Source organism: Anomaloglossus baeobatrachus, chromosome 3 (genome assembly GCF_048569485.1).
Source record: "Anomaloglossus baeobatrachus isolate aAnoBae1 chromosome 3, aAnoBae1.hap1, whole genome shotgun sequence".
NCBI lineage: Eukaryota > Metazoa > Chordata > Amphibia > Anura > Aromobatidae > Anomaloglossus > Anomaloglossus baeobatrachus.
The window spans coordinates 535,250,141-535,275,720 of NC_134355.1; the positions used below are offsets into that span (position 1 = coordinate 535,250,141).

General features: G+C 42.0%; 1 protein-coding gene across 2 annotated transcripts in view; it reads right to left on the reverse strand.

Annotated features, from left to right (window-relative positions):
* Positions 1-25,580, reverse strand: part of PLOD2 (procollagen-lysine,2-oxoglutarate 5-dioxygenase 2) — a 215,454-nt gene that overhangs the window by 111,200 nt on the left and 78,674 nt on the right. For both annotated transcript variants that reach the window (XM_075340789.1, XM_075340788.1), the window contains exon 4: positions 10,904-11,067. In XM_075340789.1, coding sequence (XP_075196904.1) covers positions 10,904-11,067 — 164 coding nt within the window. The remainder of the gene's footprint in view (positions 1-10,903; positions 11,068-25,580) is intronic.

Here is a 25,580-nt window from a genome sequence, read left to right on the forward strand (position 1 = left end):
ATTCCCCTATTTTCTCTTTTTAAATGGTTATAATAGGTATATCACTTTGATTTGATTTACTAATAAATGATTTCTACATTAATCATTGGAGAAAAGTCTATTTCTGTCGGATCTATAGAGATAGATAATAGAGAGAAATGGACCCACTGACAGATATAATAAAATTGCACTCTGTGGAGCTATATGACACAGCTTTTTATGAATAAATGAAAAAAAATGATGTGGTATTCCCTCTGTTTTTGATAATCAGCCAAGATAAAGCAAACAGCTCCAGGCTGATATCAGGCTGGGAGATTACATGGTTATTGGGTCTACCAGCCTAGAAATACCAGCTCCCCCAAAAATGGTACATCATATTAGAGGCTACAATTGGAACTTTGCCACCGCAAAAAGAGCCAAGGTGATCGGGGTAATGGTAGTTGGGGGGAGGAGTGTTTTTTCAAATAAAATGTGCATGTGTGTGCATTTTATTTCACTTACTGGGTTAGTAATAGGGGTTGCTGATATTTTTAGACTGAGAAGGACCCAATAACTGAGGACCTTAACAGCCTGATAATATCAGCCAGCAGCCGCCTGCTTTATCTATGCTGGTTAACAAAAATTGGGGGGACACTATGTTGTTTTATTAATTTATTTAATCATAAAATTCAGTTTAATAAGCTGTATAGGGGGCAATTTTATTATATGTTGGGAGAGTTGTGCAATTATATAACTATGTGGCTTTATGTCTATAAACCTGTTTGTGTATATCTATCTATCTTCTATTATCTAGCTCTATACATTCATTGGTGTCCAAAAACTCAAAAATGCATGCAAAAATGTATTGAAAACATGGAAAAACACATTTTTTTTTGTTGCTGCATTTTTCCTGCCAAGAATTAGAGAAATGATGCAGAAATTTCTACATCCAAATACTTAATGTGTGCACATACGCTAATAATCAGAGGAAAATCTGCACAAAATTGTACAGATCTTGCTACCAATTTTCTTGTAGAAAACTTTCCTGCGTACTTAAAGGAGTATTCTCAAGTTTGGAAGTTATCCACTATCCTTGAGGCCTCCTTCATACATCAGTGATTCTGGTACGTACTGTATGTGCTAGTTATTATACTTACAAAAATCGTGGACATATGCAGACCCATTATAATCAATGGGTCTGCGGATTTCTCACTGACTGTGTTTCCCTGCAGCGTACACGCGTGTCCGTGATTGACGCACGGAGACATGTCCGTTTTTTCTGGCATCACTGATGTCCCACGGACCACACTATGGTGTGATCCATGAAACATGTACCAGAAAAACATGGACATTGAAAATAAAAAGCATTTTTAACTCACCCTCTCCAGTGACTCTGTCTCCGGCTTCTGCTGGCTACTGCATCAGAGCCGGCTAATTACTGGCATGCATATTCATGTATGCAGCCTCAGCAGACCCAGAAGTAGCTGCAGCGGGGGAGGAAACATAGCAGAGCCGAAGAGTTCAGCACCACAGACAGCAGGAGCGGGCACAGGTGAGCTTATCGCCATGTGCAATCACGGATAACGTATCACCCACACGTGAATCACGGCAAATGGAAGGACATATGCGTTTTTAACATGCCAGTGAAAAACGTCTATGTTTTTCACTGATGTAGGAAACAGGCCTAAGAGAGGGGATGACGTAGCCATCACTGGGTTTCTGACTACAGGGACCAACACTGATCCAGAGAACTGGGCTCTTCAGAGCCCTGTGTAAAGAGTGGTGTTTAATCATATGTTCTGTCGCTCCATTTATTTTTATGGGAGTTATGAGAACCAACCGTGCTTGGCTATTTTCTATCATCTTATTAAAAATAAATGGAGAAGCAGTGCGCATGATCGACCAATGTTCAATTAATGAGGAACTCTTTAAAACCTCCTGTTCTATGAACTAGTCAAGAACTCGGTGACTGGGAAGTTATCCTGCATCCTATAGATAGGGGGATAACTACTAAATTGAGAATAACATGAGAATATCTTAAGAATAACATACCTGCACAATGTACTGTTTCACAAAAATCTAAAAGTGGTGCTCGACATTTTTTTAAATATTTAGAATTTTCCATATTTCACAAGTCATCAAACTTTCACAAGAATCTTAAAAGTAATAAAAAAATATTAGCCTGTCCTTTTTATATGAGCAAACTGATTTATTATCACATGATTCAGTGGAAAAAATATGAGAAGTTTATGATTTGTAGATAAATGGACAATGACATTAAAATCTGTTTTTATTCAATGAGATTAGAATCAGGTTGAATGAGTGAACGGTTTTATTTAAATAACAGGCATTTATTAAAGTCTGATGTTACCAATATATTTGTGGATGTGTATCATGGCATAAAGAAAGAAATTTATGAGGACCTCGAAAGATAAGAAAATCGTAAAAAATCGTATGTAATTTCTAAAAGAAATTAGACTCCCACAATCGACAGATCAGATACAGTGTGTCCAAATGGAAGAAATCTAAGACTATTATTAACCTCTCCAGAAGTGGTCAATCAACAAAAAAAGTCAAAATAGAATGCTTCTCATTTGAATCAAAATGCTTTGTTTGGAAAAAGAAAAATAATGCATTACAGCATATAAACCTCATACCATGTACAAAACACAGGATCTAGGATTAAGAACCCACAGGGTTTGAAATACGTAAGATGTGTTTTATGTTTCTTATGGATATCCCTACAGCCTAGTGTTGTTTCAATCTTTGGAAATAAATGGCTTTTTAAGGAATTAATCAAACATGTTGCTGGAAAAAAATATTCTAATACCTTTGGACCTCACCTCCTGGACACAGAGCTGACCTCCTTGCACGGTTCCTTTGAGCAAGGACGCAGGTGATTCTATTATCAGGTGAGCTGCAAACCTTTTCATTACCATATACAAAACACAATAGTGACAGTATCATGGTTTGGCCACATATAGCTGCATCTGAGTCGAGACCATTGATGGAAGAATGAATGCTGAATATTATCAGCAAGTTCTAAAGGAAAATGGTTAGGATATCTTGGCATGAGCTGAATCTCAAGACAATGTGGGTCATGCAGCAAGACAGCAAACAAACTCACAAAAGTCATTCTACAAAAGAAAGGTGAAAGAAAATTAAAATTAATTTTTATTTTGTAATGGCCAAGTCAGAGTCTAGACCGTAATCCTACAGAAATGTTGTGGAAAAACCTGAAGTGAGCAGTCCTTGGGAAAAATCTCACCAACATAATGGGCGATGCAGTTATTGCTGCACAAAGGGTTCACATACTTAGTGATTTTACACATGTGATTTTGGACCATTTTGCTCATTTAAAAATGAACATTATAAAGTCTAAATTTTTTGAAAAAAAAATTGTTTAAAAAACCCCCAGAGTCCTCAGCGGTTGACACCATTTAATCGCTAACTGAAAAGATGGTAATAAATAGCAGCTTTCGAGTCTACTCAAGGCTCTTCATCAGGTATGGTATAACACAAAATCTGAAAAGTCACATATTTAATATTTTTGAAGCATTTGTTCGTGCATCTAATGTTAGGACTTGTGTGATAATTTGATATAGTTCAAGGTAAAACTTATGCAGAAATATGGAAAATTCTGAAGGGTTCACAAACTTTTAAGCACCATTGTATTGTGTTTTAACCCACGTTCAACTTTGGAGACTTAGTACCACCTGTAATAACCAAATATTACATCCAATAATATACTTCAATATATTCTAAAAATGCAACCATTTGAGCAACATGGTCATACTAAGGGGAGTAAAATTTGATCAGCAGTTTACAACATTTACTACATGTAAGATTTGAGTTACTAATATTTGTGCAGTAGGGAATAAAGGGTTAATATGTGGAAAACCAGCAAATAATCAAATGAAGCCTGACAGAGTCAGGCAACCATGAAACCCTCTATGTCTCAGTCTGCGCTGACCTTTTCAGAAAGTGAAGGGACTGCAGACTATACTTATCCATGGATCGCTGGGCACATTCATGGAACTAGGCTTTTGTTTAGACTTGACGGAGATCCAAACCTAGCTTAGATCTTCCTGCCTAACAATAGGTGGCAATTAAAGTGGAACTTGGTAATTTTGTAACTATAGTTTCATTCTTCCACTAATTATAAGAATGGACAAAAAGTAGAAACAATAATTTAGCCAAGTATTGTAACTGACTGAGAACCTGTTTTTCTGTAAGTTGATGACACAGTATGGACCTTTGGAGATAATGGATGAGGGAATCTAAAGGTGGCTTTACACACTGCAACATCGCAAACGACATCGCTGTAACGTCACCGGTTTTGTGACGTTACAGCGACCTCCCCAGCGACATTGCAGGGTGTGAAACACATCAGCGACCTGGCCCCTGCTGTGAAGTTGTGATCGCTACAAATCGTTCAGGACCATTCTTAGGTCCTTTGTTTCCCGCTGTGCAGCATGATCGCTAGAAAGTTTCAGTGTGTAAAGGGGACTTTACAGGGACTTCCCTTTCAAAAAGCTGCTTTGACACGTCCCCAACAACCAGCTAGGTCGTTCTGCAGGTCTAGATCGCTGTTGCGTCGTTGGCCAGGTTTGCCTGTTTGACAGCTCACCAGAGACTTTGTAGCGATCCCGGCCAGGTTGGGATCACTGGTGGGATCGCTAGAAAGTTTCAGTGTGTAAACCCAGCTTAAGAAACACAACACCAACGCTCAAAACAATTCAATGTATGGAAGCCCACCAAAACTCAGCAAAACTAACCTTTGTCTGGAAACACTAGCTAAACTGTGTCCCTGAATTTCAACAAAATAAATGTATTGTTTTATAACAAACTTGTATAGAAAGTAGATGTTAAAAAATGCACTCTGAAGAAAAAACAAAAAGAAGGTGATACGCGAAAAAAAAAAAAAAATAGTCTTTTGGAGGTGGACGGCTTGTCCAAAAGTTGCCAAAAGTTTTCTTTCCAGGTGCCATGAGTAAAACAGAGGTTTGTGAAAAATTCTTCTATTTTATATGAGGTGAAAAAGAATCTATTTATGATCAACCTCGTTTAGGGCTGGTTTTAGAGAAAGTGAGACAAGGAGTTACAGAGGGGACCTAAATGCTCACATATTGCACCATCACACTCATTTAGGTTACATTTACATGATGTCAGACCAATAAAAGAGCACGATCATTAATGTTGAAGCTGGTCACCGATAGTTTCGCGGCCTCTTTACACAGATTGATGAAAATTATGGGCACAGAAGGATCACGAAGAACAATCTGTCCCCATAAGGTAATGTGTTATCAGCAAAACTTTTGCAGTTTGCATGGGGCGATGTAATGCTGAAAATAATGATGATATTCCACCATAAACCAAAAAAAAAAAAAAATCACCCTATGAATGAGCAGCATTTTGGTCATTCGTTGGGCAATTGCCAACATGTTTAGTCCTATGAACTCATCCCTGGATCTGGAATTTATACACGTGAATGCTACATACAAATTGGGGAGGGGGGATGTGTCACCATTTTTTAGGACCCATAATATTTTCAGTTTTCAGTCGATGGTGCAATGTGATGATTTATTTTTTGTGGGGTGAGACAAAGTCGTTATTGATACCATTTTTTTGGGATAGATATGATGTTTTGATTAGTGTTTAGTGAGTAGTTACAATGCTGGCCAAAAGTGTTGGCACCCCTGCAATTCTGTCAGATAATACTCAGTTTCTTCTTGATAATGATTGCAATCACAAATTCTTTGGTATTATTATCTTCATTTATTTTGCTTGCAATGAAAAAACACAAAAGAGAATGAAACAAAAATCAAATCATTGATCCTTTCACACAAAACTCCAAAAATGAGACAGACAAAAGTATTGGCATCCTTAGCCTAATATTTGGTTGCACAACCTTTAGCCAAAATAACTGCGAACAACCGCTTCCGGTAACCATCAATGAGTTTCTTACAATGCTCTGCTGGAATTGTAGACCATTCTTCTTTGGCAAACTGCTCCAGGTCCCTGAGATTTGAAGGGTGCCTTCTCCAAACTGCCATTTTGAGATCTCTCCACAGGTGTTCTATGGGATTTAGGTCTGGACTCATTGCTGGTCACTTTAGTAGTCTCCAGTGCTTTCTATCAAAAGTACTATCCGCTGCTCGCATATTTGTTACGAGTAGTAGGCACAATGTAAGGCGGGCTTTGCACACTACGACATCGCAGGTGCGATGTCGGTGGGGTCAAATTGAAAGTGACGCATATCCGGCATCGCATGCGACATCGTACTGTGTAAAGCCTAGATGATACGATTAACGAGCGCAAAATCGTCGTAATCGTATCATCGGTGCAGCGTCGGCGTAATCCATAATTATGCTGTCGCGACGGTCCGATGTTGTTCCTCGCTCCTGCGTCAGCACACATCGCTGTGTGTGAAGCCGCAGGAGTGAGGAACATCTGCTACCGGTCTCACTGCGGCTTCCGTAGGATATGCGGAAGGAAGGAGGTGGATGGGATGTTTACATCCTGCCTATCTCCGCCAATCTGCCGCTATAGGCCGCCTGCCGTGTGATGTCGCTATGACGCCGCACGACCCGCCCCCTTAGGAAGGAGGCGGGTCGCCGGCCACAGCGATGGTTGCAGGGCAGGTGAGTGCGTGTGAAGCTGGGGGTAGCGATAATTTTCTCTACGCCAGCTATCACACGATATCGTACCTGCGACAGTGGCGGGGACTATCGCGTGCGACATCGCAGCATCGGCTTGCGATGTCGCAACGTGCAAAGCCCGCCTAAGTCAATGGGAAATACTCTCTAAGTAGCGAGTAACCCGAACGCCGTACTTTTCATGCGAGTAGCGAATAGTACTTCTTTTGGGTTACTCGCTACTTAGCGAGTATTTCCAATTGACTTACATGGTGCCTACTACTCATAACAAATATGCGAGTAGCACTCGCTAGCAGCATAGCAATTATGGATAGTCAACTACTTACTCAACACTAGTTTTCATCGCTTGTTACAGCATTTTTTGTGGTATTCAGAAACCAAAAAATAAATCGTAATTTTGTTACATAGGTTGAAAAATGACCTACTGTGGGTCTATCTAGATCAACCTTCCTCCACCAATTATATATTTTGTCACTAAATCATTTATAACCAACAATGCTGTGTGTACTGAGGAATTCATCCAGCCACTTTTTTAAAAGCTGTTATAGTATCTGGCATCATTACCTCTTGTGGTAGGGTACTCCACAGTCTTGCTGCTCTAACTGTAAAGACCCCTTTCCTATTTAGCTGCCGGGATCGCTTTTCTTCCATTCGCAGTGTATGCCCCCTAGTACTTAGTATTGTCTTTGGAAGGAATAAGTCATGTGCCAGTCCTTTATATTGACCACACATGTATTTATACATAGAAACGATATCTCCTCTGGGACGTCATTTTTCTAAGCTAAACAATTCCAACGTTTCGAACCTCTCATCATATCGGAAGGCTTCCACTCCGTGTCGTAGTCTAGTTGCCCGACTTTGAACTGACTAACAGATATAGCATATATTGTCATTCTTGATTTTTTTTTTTCGTTTCTTTACAGTTGTTACCAATCATGGTAATTATTTTTATATTTTGATAGATTGGACTTTTCTGAACATAGTGATGACAGTTTTGACCAGTGTCACTTTATGAGGTTATAACTCTGGAACGCTTCAACGGAGACTGTTTTTTCGTGACATATTGGGCTTCATGTTAGTGGTAAATTTAGGCCAATATTTTTTGCGTTTCTTTGTGAAAAAAAAATGAAAAAATTTCACAAATATTTTTAAAATTTTGTAATTTTCAAACTTTTAATTTTTATGCTCTAAAACCAACGAGACATATGACACAAAATAATTAATAAATAACATTTCCCACATGTCTTCTTTACATGAGAACAATTTTGGGAAAACAAAAAAAAATTTAAGGAAGTTATAGGAGTTCAAAGTTTATGAGCAATTTCTCATTTTTACAACAAAATTTACAAAGCCACTTTTTTTTAGGGACCACATCACATTTAAAGCAATTTTGAAAGGTCTACATGACACAAAACACCCAAAAGTGACACCATTCCAAAAACAGAACCCCTCAGGCTACTCAAAACCACATTCAAGAAGGTTATTAACCCTTCAGGTGCTTCACAGTAACTAAAGCAATGTGGAAGGAAAAAATGAATATTTTACTTTTTGCAACAAAAATGTTAATTTAGCCTCAAATATTGCATTTCACAAGCGTAGCAGGATTAAATAAACCCTTAAAATGTGTTGGGCAATTTCTTCTGAGCATGCAGATACCTCATATGTGGCAAAAAACAACTGTTTGGGCGCTCGGCAGGACTCAGAAAGGAAGGAGCGTCATTTGACTTTTTGAACAGAAAATTAGCTTGAATCGATAGCCGCACCATGTTGCGTTTGGAGAGCCTCTGAGGTGCCAAAACAGTGGACCCCATTTTGGAAACTAGACCCCTCATGAAATTTATCTAGATGTTTATTGAGCACTTTGAACCTCTGGGGGCTTCGCAACAGTTAATAAAGTTGAGCCGTGAAAATAATAAAAAAAAATGTTACCACGAAATTGTTACTTCAACCAGGTAGCTTTTTTTTCACAAGGGTATCAGGAAAAATTGCACCATAAAATGTATGGTGCAATTTCTCCTGAGTACACAGATACCTCTTATGTGGTGGAAATCAAATGTTTGGGCACACAGCAGGGCTCGGAATGCAAGGAGCGTCATTTGACTTTTCAAACGCATATTTGTCTGAAATAATTAGCGTATTCCATGTTGTGTTTGGAGACCCCCTGAGGTGCCGAAACAGTGGAGCTCCTCCACATGTGACCCCATTTTGAAAACTAGACGCCCCCATAGCATAAAAAAAATCAGGGAGCACGCACGGATGTTCTGCAAAAAGGGGGGGGGACTAGGTGGGATGGAAAACAGAAGTCCTGTCCAAAGTCGAGTACGACTGCAGGACGATTGCTGATCAGGTACCTAAGTGTTCAAATTTTGTCTTTTTTTTATCTGGAGTGCACAAAAAAAAAGCAAAAACTCAAGCAACAATTACGTACCTGATCAGCCAATCACATAGCTGATCAGCACTTGGCGGCAAGCAGGTGGGGGAGGAGAGGGGGGAGAGGGAGTGGGAGATGCGATTGGAGATAGTTAGAAAAGAGCCACGAACAATACTTACTGGATGGATCAGAACAGCGGCAGATGGGGGGAGGTAGATGGGGGGCAGCAGATGGGGGGGGTAGCAGATGGGGGGGCAGCGGCATATAAAGGGAGCATCTGTGAATGTGAAATGGCGGCAGCAGGGATAGGGTGGCGGCGGATGGGAGAGGGCGCAGTGTATGCAGGAGCGGCAGAGGATGGGGGGAAGTGGGGGATGGGGGGAAGGGAGGGATGGGGGGGATGGGGGAAAGGGGAGTGGGAGGTGAGATTGGGGATAGTTACCTTACAGGATGGATCTAGGGAGCAGGATCACAGGAGATGAAGAAGGCAGCAGATCGAGGAGGGTGAGAGGTGGGAGAGGGAGCGCAGATCACGGGGGTGACAGGTGAGCGGAGAGCGGGCAGCAGATCACGGGGGTGACAGGTGAGAAGAGCACAGATCACGGGGCTGAGAGGTGGGGGGAGATTACGGGGGTGAGGGGAAGGGAGCGGGCAGCACATCATGGAGGGGAGGAGGCGGGAAGCACATCACGGAGGTGAGGGGGCGGGCAGCCAATTACGAGGGGGAGGGGGCAGGCAGCCGATCACGAGGGAGAGGGGGCAGGCAGCTGATCAGGGGGGAGGGGGCGGGCAGCCAATCACGGGGGGGAGGGGGAGGGGGCGGGCAGCCGATCACGGGGGTGAAGGGGAGGGGGGGGCAACCGATCATGGGGGTGAGAGGCGGGGGTGTGGCAGCAGATTGGGGAGAGCGGTGGCAGATGGAGGAGGGCGGTGGCGGATCAGGAGGCTTTTCGCCAGTTTGATACAGTACAATGGCAGCGCAGCAACTTCCGGGTTCCATGATCCGGTCACATAACAGCATGGGACCGGAGCTTGTCGCCCTGCCATTGTACTGTATACACTCACTGTACTGGCGTGCTCCATGACCGACAAGGGAAGCTGAGTGGGTGGTCAAGGGCAACAAGTACACGGTAATTGAAGAGATCGGTCACAAGGCCGGTCTCTCCAATCAGAGCTGCTGGAGCAATAGGAGGGTGATCCAGCTGAGGTCACCCAACTCCAGCTAATGGTCAGTGCTACAGCTGCACTGATCACGGCTTTCAATGTTTCAACCACTTTCAATGGCTGAAACATTACAGTGGCTGTGATTGGCTGAGCGTCGTTCATCAGCCAATCAGAGCCTCCGTAGGTGCGGGGAGGAGGCACCACCCCTCCTGAGGTCAGGCACAGGTCCCCTCCTTCCCGAATCTGCGGTTTGTGTGAACTGATTGCAGTCACCGGGGCTCCGGTGCCGCGATTTCGCCATGACGGATAGATCCGTCATGGGTCTTTAAGTACCAGGGCACCATGACGGATCTTTCAGTCCAAGGTCGTGAAGGAGTTAATACATGCGGTGGACATTGGGTAGCGTGATCGTTCTGTTATTCTTCCAGCAGTCATGTAGTTGCTAAAAGTCTTGATTTTGCTGTGAAAACCTAGTAAACTAGACTACAAAAGGGGCAGGCTTAACAAAACCATGCCAAAATGTTGACATTTTAAGAGGCATTGCTGGATTTTTAGGAAACGTTCCTGACATGGTTCAGTAACTTATGAGACTGATTATAACAGCGCACTGTGAATAGAACACCTATTAGGAAGTCAGGACTAGAATGATCATGTCAAAAGCATGTATTCTCCAATTCACCAAATTGTCAGCTTTTGCTTACCATTTATACATTATATATATTTTATGCAGAAATGTATTCAAAGTACTTGCCTCCAGAGTTAAGAAATCGTTTTCCACTGCGCACCACCGGGTACTTGTCAGCTAATCTTTTATCAGGCCATATCAATGCCTCTGCAGCAAATACAACCTTATGGTTTGATTGCTGAAAGTTTCGAAGTAATTCTTCTGGGCCATCAGCAAAGATAACATCGTAACTGGAGGAAAAACATTTTTGGAACAGGGTTAAAAGAATAATAGCAATAAGCAAAGAATAATTATTGGTTGATAATATATAGTGATGAATGAGCGTGCTCGCCACAGCTTGCTACTCTTTCAAACATTGGGTTTCTCAGATGCGACTCGAGTACGAGTATAATCGAAGTCAATGAGAACTCAAGCATTTTCAAACTCAGATGCTCAAGGCTTGATCGAGTAACGAGCTGTGACAAGCGCGCTCGCTCATCAGCAATAATACAGTATTTGATTTTAAAAACATATATAATGGACTGGAAAAAAGTAAATTTTTTATGTCTTTAAAGGGGATATTTGAGACTATTATTTTTGGTATGGGCCTTAGAACTAATTGGCAGGTAGCTGCTAACTACCTGTCTGTTCTTCTCAGCGCCAATCTCTAAAGGCTCAAAGCCCCCATAGACCATTGCTGACAGCAATTTTGTGGTTTCCAATAAAATCAATTGAGATGCTGCTTCTCTTCCGACTGAGCGTTCCTGCCAGTGTAATGCTAATTGACAGCATGCTCCTCACTGCCTTACTGCGGGGAGTCGGCTGTCAATCAGCATGATATCATTTATGCCCAGCCAACAGAGCAATCCAGAAGAGGAAGAGCTGCTCTGTAGAAGTGAGGTCAAATGATCTATTAAAATTGCCGACAGGAGTGGTTAGTGAGCATTCTGAACTGGTGCCAGGCAGAACAGACAAGTAGTTAACAACTACCTGCCTATCAATTCCTATCATCACCTGAAAAAAAAATCCCACTTAACCCCTTTGATACACAGTAATGATAAATACAGTGACTGGATGGTTTCTATAGTCAACTTTTCCACTGGACAATAGATAAAGCCCCAAATAACCTGGACAGTCAACCTAACAGCAAAACTGCAAGAGTGCTAATGCACATGAAATAGTAGTCATCAGAGCAGCCATCAACCCAATCATCCCCTTATATTTATGTATTTATCTATCTCACTTATAGAGCACCATTAATTCCACAGCACTTTACAGACTTTACAGACAATATCATCACTGTCTCAACTGGAGATCACAATCTAAATTTCCTAACAGTTTTTCTTTGGTATGTCCTTAGTCATATATCCCTGTTATTGCATATAAACAAAATAGTGGAGAGAGTGCTGTATACGGACATCACCCCTGCAACATGACCCAGAGGGAAAACATCAGAACTACACTTTATTTGAAAAGGTATGTATAAGGCCATGGGCACAGGTTGAATATATGGCGACTTCTTTACCTTAGTATTATATTTGTAAGCCAAAACCAGGAGTGGAACAATCAGAGGAAAAGTATAGAGAAAGCGGACCCGAACAGTAAAGTTCGGTGTTCATACCGAACACAGACATTTCCAAAAAATCAGTGTTCAAGTTTGAGTACTTTATGTGTGTGCTGATCACGCAACTGAGCATCACTCTGCTTGTTTATGCTCGGCCCAGCGTGAGACGCATGCAGTGTTTGAATGCATCGCACGGGGGGAAAAACAACATTATCGGATGTAGGGTTTATAAATTTTTAAAAAATACTGCCCTCCCCCGCAAGTGATCTGTTTATGGCTGTCTACATGCGGGTGAAGACCTAAACTGCCCAATCAGTGACTTTCAATGGGGTTCAAGCCAAGTCCGGGACTAGAACTGAACTTTATCTCATATCTGGCTCAACCCGCAAAACCCAAACTTCATCACTAGAAAAGTATTATAGAAAAACATGCAACATTTCTCCATTTTTTACCCTCTCCTCAGGTTCAGAAAAAACTCTTTGTAAATGCATTTAAAATGTAAAATGCTAAGAAGAAAAAAAATGTATGTCCGCATACAAATATCAATGTAATGACTATACATTATTAATGATGTGAAGAAAACATGGAAGACACCCAGACGTACATGCGTAAAACAACTTTGCTGCATCTATGTAAGATCATGTCTGCTCTGCTGTCTCAGTAAAAAAAGCAAAAAACACACGCACCAGACACACTTTTTCCATAACAGTTGTTAAAAGTATGGAAGTCTAAAAAAATATCCACACCCAAGACAAACAGCATGCAAGAATAAAAATCAGACTTCAAAGTTGTGTGTCAGCCTTGTATTGAAAGCGCCATCTGGTTGGAAAATACCTTTTAGATAAATCATTGTATTTTTAAGTTCATTAATTTAATGCAGTTATAAATGACCTGCCAAGAGTCCAAAACTGAATTTTCTACCTTGCCCAAAGCTCCCTTAAATGGGCTGCTGTTTTTTCTTCACATTTTGTCTTTCCATTGCATAGATGTGCCTTTTTTAAGTTTGGATGGCCAGTATCTTAACTCCTGCCCTGTGGTCCAAGAAGGTGGACAAAAGAGTTTTCTCTGGTAATGTGTAGTCTTCCTCACTCCGTGATACTGCTCAATATTTCTCAGCAGTGTCTGAAACTGAGAATAGGGAGATCATGCCGTTCTACCAATGTGGTTTGTATACATGCAAAGTGAAGAAAAATACGGAGTTCACACAGTTGATTCTTCAAGGTGCTGGTGTAATGTGAGTGGGTTCCCCAGGCACAAGAATAGAAATACATTGCACACTCTTTGGATGCAAAGTTAAGGACTTTTATTAAAGTACAAGAATACAGTAATGTGTTCCTTAATCATGATAATGTGTAATGTTTCCACTCAAATTATCTTTTTGAAACCGTCGCTAAAGGAGTGTCTTTGAGGATAAAGACTCACAAGTGGTGCTATGCAGCATCTGATGTGGATGATGATCCACCACTTGATATTCTTCAACCACAGGGACACTCCTTCAGTGACTGTTTGAAAAATACTCATTTGAGACAAAACGCTGCACGTTGTCGTGATTGAGGAGCACCTTATTTTATTCTTAGCACTTTTATTAAAGTCCCTCGATTTGCATCCAAATAGTGTGCAGTATATCCCGATTTCTTTGTATATGTGCAAGCAGGAAAGTCTACTCACAGCTTGGTCTCACAACAAGAAGATCATGCTTTTCAACCAATTTCAAATACTGCCGATTGTTGATTTGGCAGAGTCAGAAGAAAGGAGTACTACACACCCCAGAGAACTCTGCTGACACTTTGTCTTGGACCACATGCTACAAATTTGCATACTGGGCGCCAAAAGAATAAAAAGGTGCAGATTACTGCAATAGAGGGTGTCACACGATGTTCAGCTCTGCACACACGTGCTGACACTGTGGCGTCAGACTCTGTTCACACTGCAGAGTTCAACAAGCAACCTCAGGCATCTGGATCGTTCGGCCAGAGCTGGGCGTTGCCCGATTTAGGTTCTCTGGTCTTCAGTTTTGAAGGAGTTAATTCCTGCAGACTGTTGAGTAGTACCTTAGTGATTAGGTTGCTGATTGCCAAGTGCAGCTGTCACTTTCCTATTTAAGGCACTACCTCTTTCCATTAGATGCAGAGAATAGCTTTAGTTTTTACTCCAGCGATCCCAGTCTAGGTGCTTTTCCTGTGAACGGTGATCCATGTTGCACTTCTGATTGGTCTGAGCATTCCCCTGTTGTACGTTACTTCTTCCCCTTATTTGTTACTCCCTAAAATACATATTCCCACTCCTGTGTGTTTTGAGTGCGGTACGTATGTGTTTCAATTCTTCTTGTCTGTGTCGTTTTGTCGGGTTGTGTCTTTGTGTTTTCCAGCCCATCCTGAGGGTGTGGGAGAGGGGGACTAAGATCAGGGTCCGGCTTTGAGTTAGGGTCATGCTGGATGTGCGAACCTGGTTAGCATAAACCCTACCTTCGAGATAAGGGACAGCACAGGGTAAGTGTTTTGGCCAGCCTAGGGGCCCCTGTCCTGTCTCCAATAACCCCATGACAGAGGAGCAAAATAAAAAACAGGGGCAGATTTAGGTGGATCATGGGGGGTTTGCCAAGATGGTGAACTCATTTTTTGGACATGTGACAGGTCCTATTAATTACACATTAGTATTATCTTATTATTACTTTTATGTTTTCAAAGAGCAAAGGAAAACAATGAAATAATGCTTATATGTATTCTGTTCTAACATCAAGTACCGACCAGTATTGTGTTTACTACATTGGTTGCAGATGCCAAGGGGAGTATTGTGACGTATGCAGCTCCTTACTGGCTTCATAGTAGAAGGACCAGGAATGCCGACATGCACACAGTTTGCCTGTATAGACCAGTTATGGAAAAAAACAAACAAAAATAAATGATTTTTCCTCACAGTGCAAGCATCGAGTGCAATCATTCTCCAATGTTACTGCATAGACCAGGCGATCACCGCAAGTATGCGTTTTTCATTTTTCCAGCCACATTCTGTGACCAAGCTTCATTAGTTCACATGTATTGAGCGAGACGGAGCACATCTAGTCATCATGTGACCACATGCATGCAAATCACATACTGTCCATCAGCAACTGCTTGCTCTCGGCGGCGTCTCCACAATTTCCTATTGGTTAGGCATTATGCTCTGTACAATTCAGAGATTTTATGGAGCAGTAATGTGAGCTTTAATGGGCAAAAAAATATTTTTGACCTCTTTTTTAATACTTTATATTTCTATAAAAGTTAATAGACTAATAAATGAATTGGCTAATAACAAAAATAGAGGAGTTTGTGATCAATAAATAATTTATTATTGTGAAAAGCTAGGAGTTCACACTGTAACTGACAAGCAGTAGTAAATGTCAGCCTTTTCTACGACACATCTGCATCTGATCAGGGGTTTATGGCAGGCACAGATGGTCACAGGTGGATACTTCCACTTTTCATACGGTTTAGCTCAGCCTCCATGTGGCGGTCATGAAGTATACTTCAGTAGACTAAGAATCTGGCTGTAACTTTCAAACAATAAATAAAACTTAGCAATCTTGGTGCAGAAATGTAGCCTCTTTACCTGTCTTGTGTCATCATTAGAAGAATTCACCAGTAAACTGCAGCTGTGCATGTAAAGCAGAATGTTTCTCAAGCCACAGATATGCGGGCTGCATTTTGCTGTTCAGCTATAAAACATTAACTTTCCTTACACTGGGTTGTAAATGCCCTAGTCTGTTACAAAGACCTTTATCTTGTATTAGCCGTCATTCTTCTGTTTTTATTAATCCATCCCCTGAGGAGTGAGGGTTGTAGGGAAGGGTTGCTCTTGTAGAAGAATATTTATAGGTTTGGTTCATATAATGTAACAAGGCAAGGAACAGAGTTGTAAGTTTTAAATCTACAGTAGGGGTCTTCAAAAAGAAAAAAAATCAATCAATAATGATATAGGCGTGTGATCTTGGCTTTTCCTTGTAATAGCTTCCAGTGACAGGTTTGTTATCTGAATACTTGGATATATCAAACATCAATAGGAGGTGAGCACAGCCACAGCCCTGACTTCTTCTAGATGTTTTATTTGTCCAAAGGCTGAAAGAATGAAACCAGCGCTGAACTTGAGTTTAGGTGTTTGAGGAGTTTTGAGGAGTTTAAGTGTTTTTTCACACTCAGATTGAGAAGAGGGTGTCATACTAGTGGACAATCCTTTCATAAGGGAAACATCAGAAAATTATTTATTGATGAAAAAATGTTTTTGTGTTACATAGTTGTTATAAAAAACATATATATTTCTTTAAATTCTGATTGTGATTTGAAAAAATAATGGTTATGCAATTTTCACACTTACCACTAAGGTTTCCTGGACTAAAGGTGGTGTCACACACAGCGATGGCGACAACGACATCGCTGCTACGTCACCATTTTCTGTGACATAGCAGCGACGTCCCGTCGCTGTCGCTGTGTGTGACATCTGCTGTGAGGTTGCCGCTCGTTGCTGAATGATCTGCTTCATTTTTTGCTTGTCGCTCTCCCGCTATGAAGCACACATTGCTCGTGACAGCGAGAGAGCGACGAACTGAAGCGAGCAGGGAGCAGGAGCCGGCGTCTGGCAGCCTGTGGTAAGCTGTAACCACGGTAAACATCGGGTAACCAAGAAGCCCTTTCCTTGGTTACCCGATATTTACATTAGTTACTAGCACTGCCGCTCTCACGCTGCCAGCGCCGGCTCCCTGCTCTCTGCACACAGCCAGAGTACATATCGGGTTAATTACCCGATGTGTACTCCAGCTACGTGAGCAGGGAGCCGGCACTGGCAGCGTGAGACCACACCACTTAGCGCTGGCTCCCTGCACACGTAGCTGGAGCCAGAGTATACATCGGGTAATTAACCCGATGTGTACCCTGGCTAGGAGAAAAGGGAGCCAGCGCTAAGCGTGTGCGCTGGTAACCAAGGTAAATATCGGGTAATGGTAACTGGTGGAGGAAGGTTGAACTAGATGGACCTAGGTCTTTTTTCAACCTAAGTAACTATGTAACTCTATGTAACTATGTAACCAAGTGCAGCATGGCTTCCACAGCGACACATGTCGTTATGATCGCTGCTGCGTCTGCTGTGTTTGACAGCTAAGCAGCGATCATAACAGCGACTTACTATTTCGCTGTTGCATCACAGAAAATGGTGACGTAACAGTGACGTCGTTGTCGCTGGCACTATGTGTGAACCCAGCTTTATACTTCTTGTCCTTTCAGAAAGTGTTTTCTTTTCAAAGGCAGGATTACAATGACACATAACACCTCCTTTAGCATCTGATAAAATAGGTTCAACCATTGCTAGTAGGAGATGTCACAGACGACCCTACTCCCCTCCACATTTGCACGGACGTAGGGTCCCGTTACTTGTAGCGACGTACCAGCGATCCCACCAGCGATCCAACCTGGCAGGGATCGCTGGAATGTTGCTACATGGTCACTGTTGAGCTGTCAATCAGGCAGATCTCTACAGCGTCCAGTGACCAGCCATCAGCCACCAGCGACTCGTATAACAACGGCTTCCTGCAGACTCAGAACCGGCGCTCATTGGTCTCTCGCCGTCAAACACGCTGATGAGTGCTGCACAGCGGGAGACCAAAGAGCAAAAAATGGTCCTGATCGTTTTGTCATGATCAGCGACCTCGCAGCAGGGGCCCGCTCACTGCTGCTTGTCACACACAGCAATATCGCTGGCAAGGTCGCTGATACGTCACAAAATCTGTGAAATTTCAGTGATCTCGCTAGCGATCTCGCTATGTGTGAAGGGGGCTTTAAGTACAAAAGATCAGGTTGGGGTCTGTTTGGTGTGGCCATGTACATGTGTTTCTTGAAATAATTAAAGGGTGCTTTACACGCTGCGACATCGCTAGCATTTGCTAGCGATGATGTGCGCAATAGCACCCGTCCACGTCGTGTGTGCAATATGTGGTGATCGCTGCCGTAGCGAACATTATCACTACGGCAGCGTCACACGCACATACCTGTTCAGCTACGTCGCTGTGACCGCCGAACAATCCCTCCTTGAAAGGGGAGGTGCGTTCGGCGTCATAGCAACATCACTGCTGCATCACTAAGCGGCCGCCCAATAACAGAGGAGGGGTGGAGATGAGCGGGCGGAAGATCCCGTCCACCTCCTTCTTTCCTAATTGCCGGTGGACGCAGGTACGGTGAGTTTCCTCGTTCCTGCGGTGTCACACGTACCGATGTGTGCTGCCGCAGGAACGACAAACAACCTCGTTACTCACCTGTCAACGATTTTTGGTTTTGGAGCGACCTCTCCAATACCAACTATTTTTACCTCTTTTGTGATCGTTTTAGGTCGCTCAGAGGTGAAACATGCTGCGATGTCGCTAACGACGCCGTATGTGCGTCACAAACACCGTGACCCCAACGATATATCGGTAGCGATGTCGCAGCGTGTAAAGCCCCCTTAAGTGTCTAAAAAAAACCCTAGTGGCAAGCGCAAAAATTACAAGATTCTATGTTGTTTTTAATATAAATTGAGCCATGTACAATTAAAATAATATTTTTTAAAAAATTCATTTAACAAAAACTTAATATAAAAAAGAAAGTCATTTTTTGATTATTGGTTCACTTCAAATTCAACCAACGTGAAAACCTCCTGGGTACCCCCAGTAGACAACAATATAATGGCATCTATGCTATTGTGTGGAGTACAATGGTCTGCAGTAAATTGCCCACATCTGTTGATCACAGTAGACCAGTAAAATTTAGACATTTGTGGTTTATCAGTACAGAGGGAAAAACGGAAAAACAATGTGTCTTCCAAGCCATTATTTAATAGTGGAACATGCATTTTCATCTTTAAAGAATAATTTAATTATATGGATGCCTGTCAGGAAAGTCTTCACCATGGGGGAGGCCTTTACTTGTCATCTCTAATGAAAAAAACAGCTGTGGTCAACTGGAAGACATTATACTACTATCACAAGTGGTATTCATTAGGCCCCAGGATGTATAATTCCAGTCCATCATATATTAGGAATAGAAACAACATTAGTAACAAAATTCCAAGCTATATTTCTTCTACTATGTAAAAGGCCATCTTTGATATATTGTCATGTCAGTGAGGTCACCGCCACTTTTTCTATATTTTTGAAAAACAGGATTAATGTGTTTAGAAAAATTTAAAAATTTATCTCACACTCCAAGACATATATTTACATTTCTTTGTTCCAGACAAGTGTCCTCTGGAGTTTGTTTATGTTACACTTGGGTGTAAAAGAAAATACAAGTATTTAGAGAACTTTTTCCAAGATTGGTTGGATATGGAATATGAATATGTCCAATATTGAATAGAAGGGTTAAAAAGTTCAAATTATTTGGCTTATGTACATTATTACATATTTAGACCTTTACACGTATAAACAAAAATCTAACATTTTCTGATAAAAAGATGACCTGGCAATAACAATTGTTGAGAACACCCCATAAGCTTTCAGCAAATGGAAATGTTCTCCATCTTTCGTGAAGAGTTGTTTCATTACAATAGACATATAGATCACCCATATCATCTGGAATAATTACTTAACAGACAATGTAATTTTTATGTTCCAATTTTCCTTTTTTAAATTTCTGGCAGAAATGTACATGACAGAATCAATGTCATGGAATATCAACATTATAAAAGAATGTATAGACTGTAAAGTGGAAAACACCCAACAAATATTTAGTTAAATCTAAAACAGGATTAATAAAATGAGAACACTAAAATGTTTCTTGGTCAAAAAACACAAATCTCCATAAATGTGTCATCCAATCAATACAACCAAGAGATTTAAGCCTGGAAAAGGTGTAAATGAGAGAGAAGATGGATGACATCTCTTAACGATACTGTGATATGCAACACTAGCGTGTTCATGTTCTGATGTATTATCTGTATAAAGAAATGCTAAAAACTGATTTGATTTATTGCAGTTCCTCAGATGTAGGGCTATGAAAGAAAAGACAGCTGGGAGATATGGGCCACAGCTGGCCAGCCCAGATGGTGAGACACATTTTGGGGTTAATGGGAGAGTTTCTTTGTAGTTAGTTAGCTATAGGGTATGGGCGGCATGGTGGTTCAGTGGTTAGCACTGCAGTCTTGCAGCACTGCGGTTCTGGGCTCAAATCCCACCAAGGACACCATCTGCTAGGAGTTTGTATGTTCTCCCAGTGTTTGCATGGGTTTCCTCTGGGTTCTCCAGTTTCCTCCTACACTCCAAAGACATACTGATAGGGACTTTAGATTGTGAGCCCCAATGGGGACAGTGTTGCCAATGTATGTAAAGTGCTGTTGAATTAATGGTGCTATATAAGTAAATTACAAGAGAAGTGAAAGACTGAGAAGCAATGAGAAGGCTATGCTAGGGTTGGTGTGTTAAGGAGTGAGGTGGATTGCATGCTTATAAACTGCACCAGATACTGATTCATGGTTGAGAAACTTGAGTACAACTGTTAACACCTAGGACCAAGACTATGAAGGAAGCAACTTTAGTGGAAAAAAGTCAGAAGTCCATAGAGTAAGCAGTGAGCTTGTGGGAAACCGAAGATGACAAGGGCAAAGCTAGATTTTAACTTTGGAAAAAGACATCTAGAAAGACAAGACAGCACATTAGGAGTGGGCTCCAGACACATGGAAAGAAAAGTACTAGGCTTTATCCGTCCTTGACTAAACTGTAAATGTTTTCCTCCTGTACCATATAGCAAGGTGGAGCCTAAAGGGAAATCTTTTGGAGAGGTCAATGTTCTACACACACCCTAAGGAACCTGTCTAATTGGCATCTGCCTGCAGTTAGATACCCCATCCCTTGTGATCCTTACAAAAGCATAAGTAGTAAATGTATAGAGCGCCATAAATTATGGTTGGTCACCAAAGGAAGATTATTATGACTTTTCTTATTGGCTCTCAGTTGACCATAACTTCATGTTACAGAGCTCATATATCAAGAGCCCAATATCTGATTACTTGTGTGGCGCCCCTGAATATATCAGGGTGCCACAGGGAACTGCATCCTGTCACCCAGGGTGCAGGGCCTACCCCCCATGGTTCCAGGTTCCTAAGAAACCAGTGTCACTACCATCAGCACCACAAATCCCAATCAATACCTCACATCATGACCTGTCAAACACACCAGTGGGTTGGTCCAGCTGGAAAAGGTCACCCACCTAGTGGTCAGGTAGACTGGTGGGAGGGAAGTGAGTGAGTCTAGTAGAAAGAGAGTCGAGTGAGAGCCCTCAAAGAGTGAGGAGCTGGGGAGAGTGAGCTCCTGGGGAGCTAGACCGAGATTGGGTAACAGACGGTGGTCAGGGACCAGAGGAGTTGGGGACCGGTGGCAGTGACATTGGAAGAGGGTGCAACGGACATAGTCTAGGAGGACTATCGGCACCAGCAAGCCCAAAATAAACTGACCGGTACCGACTCGAGCACAACGGGGTACAGGACCCTAGGTTAGGAACCGATTAAACGTCCTGATAATTAACGTGGGAGGGCGAGTATCTTCATGAACTTCCCAAAGAGCTCAGAGATTGAAGGCATCAGCTGTGACGGGGGTGTACAACAGAGCAAAGGATGGACGAGGCCGAGGGACGATCCAACAGGTTTATTAACAGGAATGCAAGAACAGCACACGATAAGTCCACGTAAAACAGATTCGGGGGCCCTTCCCGACAATCCTCGGACCGGATTACAAAGCAATCGTCCTTACAGTAGTCCAAAGAGTTCCACACAATCCCACGGGCCGCCACACAGGCCTAGCTCCGTCCGTGTCCACAGCCACACAGGCTGGAGCTCCTGCTCCCTTCAAGTTTCAGCTCACTCTGCCTGAATCTCCCAGGTAAGCAGAGTTTACACTAGTTGGACTCTAGGCCCACCTCCCCCTACTCCCAGGGATGGAAGTGCCTCAAGAGGATATAACCTTGCATTTTAGGGGGGTGATTACCTACAACAATAGAAATGTACACAGAAGTAGTTCAAATAAGACAATGAACCCAGCTTGAAATAGGAATCTGTACAGCATATACAGTGAGAGGGTAAATTACATCTTCACAATCAGCACACTGCAGGGGATAGGGTTTTCCAGTAAAGCAACCCACTGAAATCCCAAGTGCCAGTCATCAAGAGCACAGCTACACTACACATAGTGAGCGAGGCCCCAACAGCTTCAAGCCAATGGATCACAAACAGACAACTAAATTGTGCATTGAGGTGTGCTCCGGATTACCAAGTGACACCGGTGGGAGTGGATACCTGGACGGGCTCCTGGCAGTGACTGTGATACACAGAGAGTTTGGTTTACTTGCAGCGTGTGTGTGTCTCCTTTGTAATCCTGATACTGCACCACGACTACCTACAGTAAGTACTCTGATCCTCCTGCACCCTGCTCTCCCAAACAACCACCAAAACCCCTGAGCCTGGGGCCATCCCTACCTGTGGCGGGACTAACATCAGGCTGCTTAACTCCATCTGCCCCGGTACTCCTTACAGCAGTGGCAGTACTCCCATTACCGCAACCAACAGGTGGCATCACGAACGTCTCCCCTGTAAATACCCCCTTTTCATGGATCAAAGTGTCCATCAACCCGGGTCCAGGCTCCTCGAGCCACCACGATCCCGGATCCGAGCAGCCCAACCAACAACTGGGTGGTACATTTGCTGTGTGAGTTAGCTGGGATAAAATAGAGAAGACCGATATACAGTAGTGTTCAAAATAATATCAGTCCAATATGACTAACCAGATTATTCACTGTTTTCGGTATAAATTTTAATACCACATGTCAAACACTTTTTCAGTTGGTGCAGTAGATTCTTAGAAAACCTCCAGACACAGTTTTTGAGTCCGTGTATTTAAAAAATTAATTAAAAAGGGGGGGGGGAGGTAAAATTATAGTAGTATGGAGTTAAATGAGTGTGGTCAATCATTGCATGAAGAAACAGCTGTGAATCAGGTGGCCCTTATTTAAGAGTGAAGTCAGCACATGTATGGGTTATTCAAGACATTACTGGGAAGAACAGTGTATTTTGATTAAAAAAAGTTGATTGGAGAGGATTAAACTTCTAAAGAAGTGAAGACAATGATCGGTTGTTCAGCTAAAATCATCTCCAATGCTTTAAAATGGAAACCAAAAACAGAGAGACGTGAAAGAAAACGGAAGACAACCATTCGAATGGATAGAAGAAGAGCCAGAATGACAAAGGCTCAGCCAATGATCAGCTCTAGGATGATCAAAGACAGTCTGAAGTTACCTGTCAGTACTGTGACAGTAAGAAGACGTCTGTGTGAAGCTAATCTATTAGCAAGAGGCCCCCCCCGCAAAGTAAGACTGTAAAAAAAAAAAGAAAAAAAAAAATTGGCATGTACTGAAGTGGATACAATTTGCCAAAGAACACATCAACCGCCCTTAAGAGAAATTGAGAAACATCATGTGGGCTGGTGAAAGTAAAATTGTTCTTTTTGGGTCCAAGGGCTGCAGACAGTTCATTAGACGAACACCAAACTCTGAATTCAGGCCACAGTACACTCTGAAGACAGTGACGCGTGGTGGTGCAAGCATCCTAATATGGGCATGTTTCTTTTACTATGGTGCCGGGCCTATTTACCGCACACCAGGGATCATGGACCAGTTTCCATATATCAAAATACTTGAAGAGGTCATGTTGCATGTTGCATTATGCTGAAGAGGAAATGCCCTTGAAATGGGTGTTTCAACAAGACACTGACCATAAAACACACCAGTAAACAAGCAAAATCGTGGTCCCAATCCAATAAAATTGAGGTTATGGAGTGGTTAGCCCAATCCCCGGACCTTAATCTGATAGAACACTTGTGGGGTGACATAAAAAATGTTGTTTCTGAGGCAAAGCCAACAAATGCAAGTACATTGCGGGATGTAGTCAAAGCATCTTGGGCTGGAATAAGAGTTGACAGGAGCCATAAGTTGGTTAACTATGCAACATAGATATGAAGCACGTAACATAGATATGAAGCACTTCTAAACACAGTGATTATACAACTAAATATTAGACTATCGATTCACAGCTAAATCCTAAATAAAAGAGGACAGATTTTGAGTATGTAAAGACTAATGCAGACACTGGGTTTTTTGATCAGCCCGATGTTAACTTTTTTATATTTTCTGTAAATTAGTTAAACATGATATACATTTCTCTGCATGTTTTCATCATCATAGTATCATAGTATCATAGTTTTTAAGGTTGAAGGGAGACTCTAAGTCCATCTAGTTCAACCCGTAGCCTAACATGTTGATCCAGAGGAAGGCAAAAAAAAACCCAATGTGGCAAACAAGTTCCAATGGGGAAAAAATGTCCTTCCTGACTCCACATCCGGCAATCAGACTAGTTCCCTGGATCAATACCCTGTCATAAAATCTAATATACATAACTGGTAATATTACATTTTTCAAGAAAGGCATTCAGGCTCTGCTTAAATGTTAGTAGTGAATCACTCATTACTCATCACTCGTTTTGATTTAGAAAACAGTGTGCAATGTTCCCAATGCATGGACATAAAAACTATTATAAAGATTTTGGACTTAACTCATGTTTTTGTTCACACTGCTATTATTTTGAACACAATTATACCCAGTATAAATCAACACTATGGGAACCCAATTGGTGAGGCTTATTAAATTTTTGGTATGTTCACTAGTAGACATACAATAAACTCAAATTAATATGTCTACTCCTAGTAAAAAAAAATAATCATTTCCAGCAATATGCACACCAAAACACAGTGATGCCCATCCTCCATACACCCACCAATACACAGTGTGATTCTCCACTTTCAAACAGACACACAGTGTGACACTCCACCTCAATACACACAGTGTGACACTCCACCTCCATACACAAACACAATGCGATGTTCCACCTCCATACACAAACATAATGTGATGCTCCACCTCCATACACAAACACAATGTGATGCTCCACCTTCATACACAAACACAATGTGATGCTCCACCTCCATACACAAACACAATGTGATGCTCCACCTTCATACACAAACACAATGTGATGCTCTACCTCCATACACAAACACACTGTGTGATGCTCTATCTCAATACACAATGTGATGCTCTACCTCAACACACACACTGTGACGCTCCACCTCCATATACACACACACACACACACAATGTCATGCTC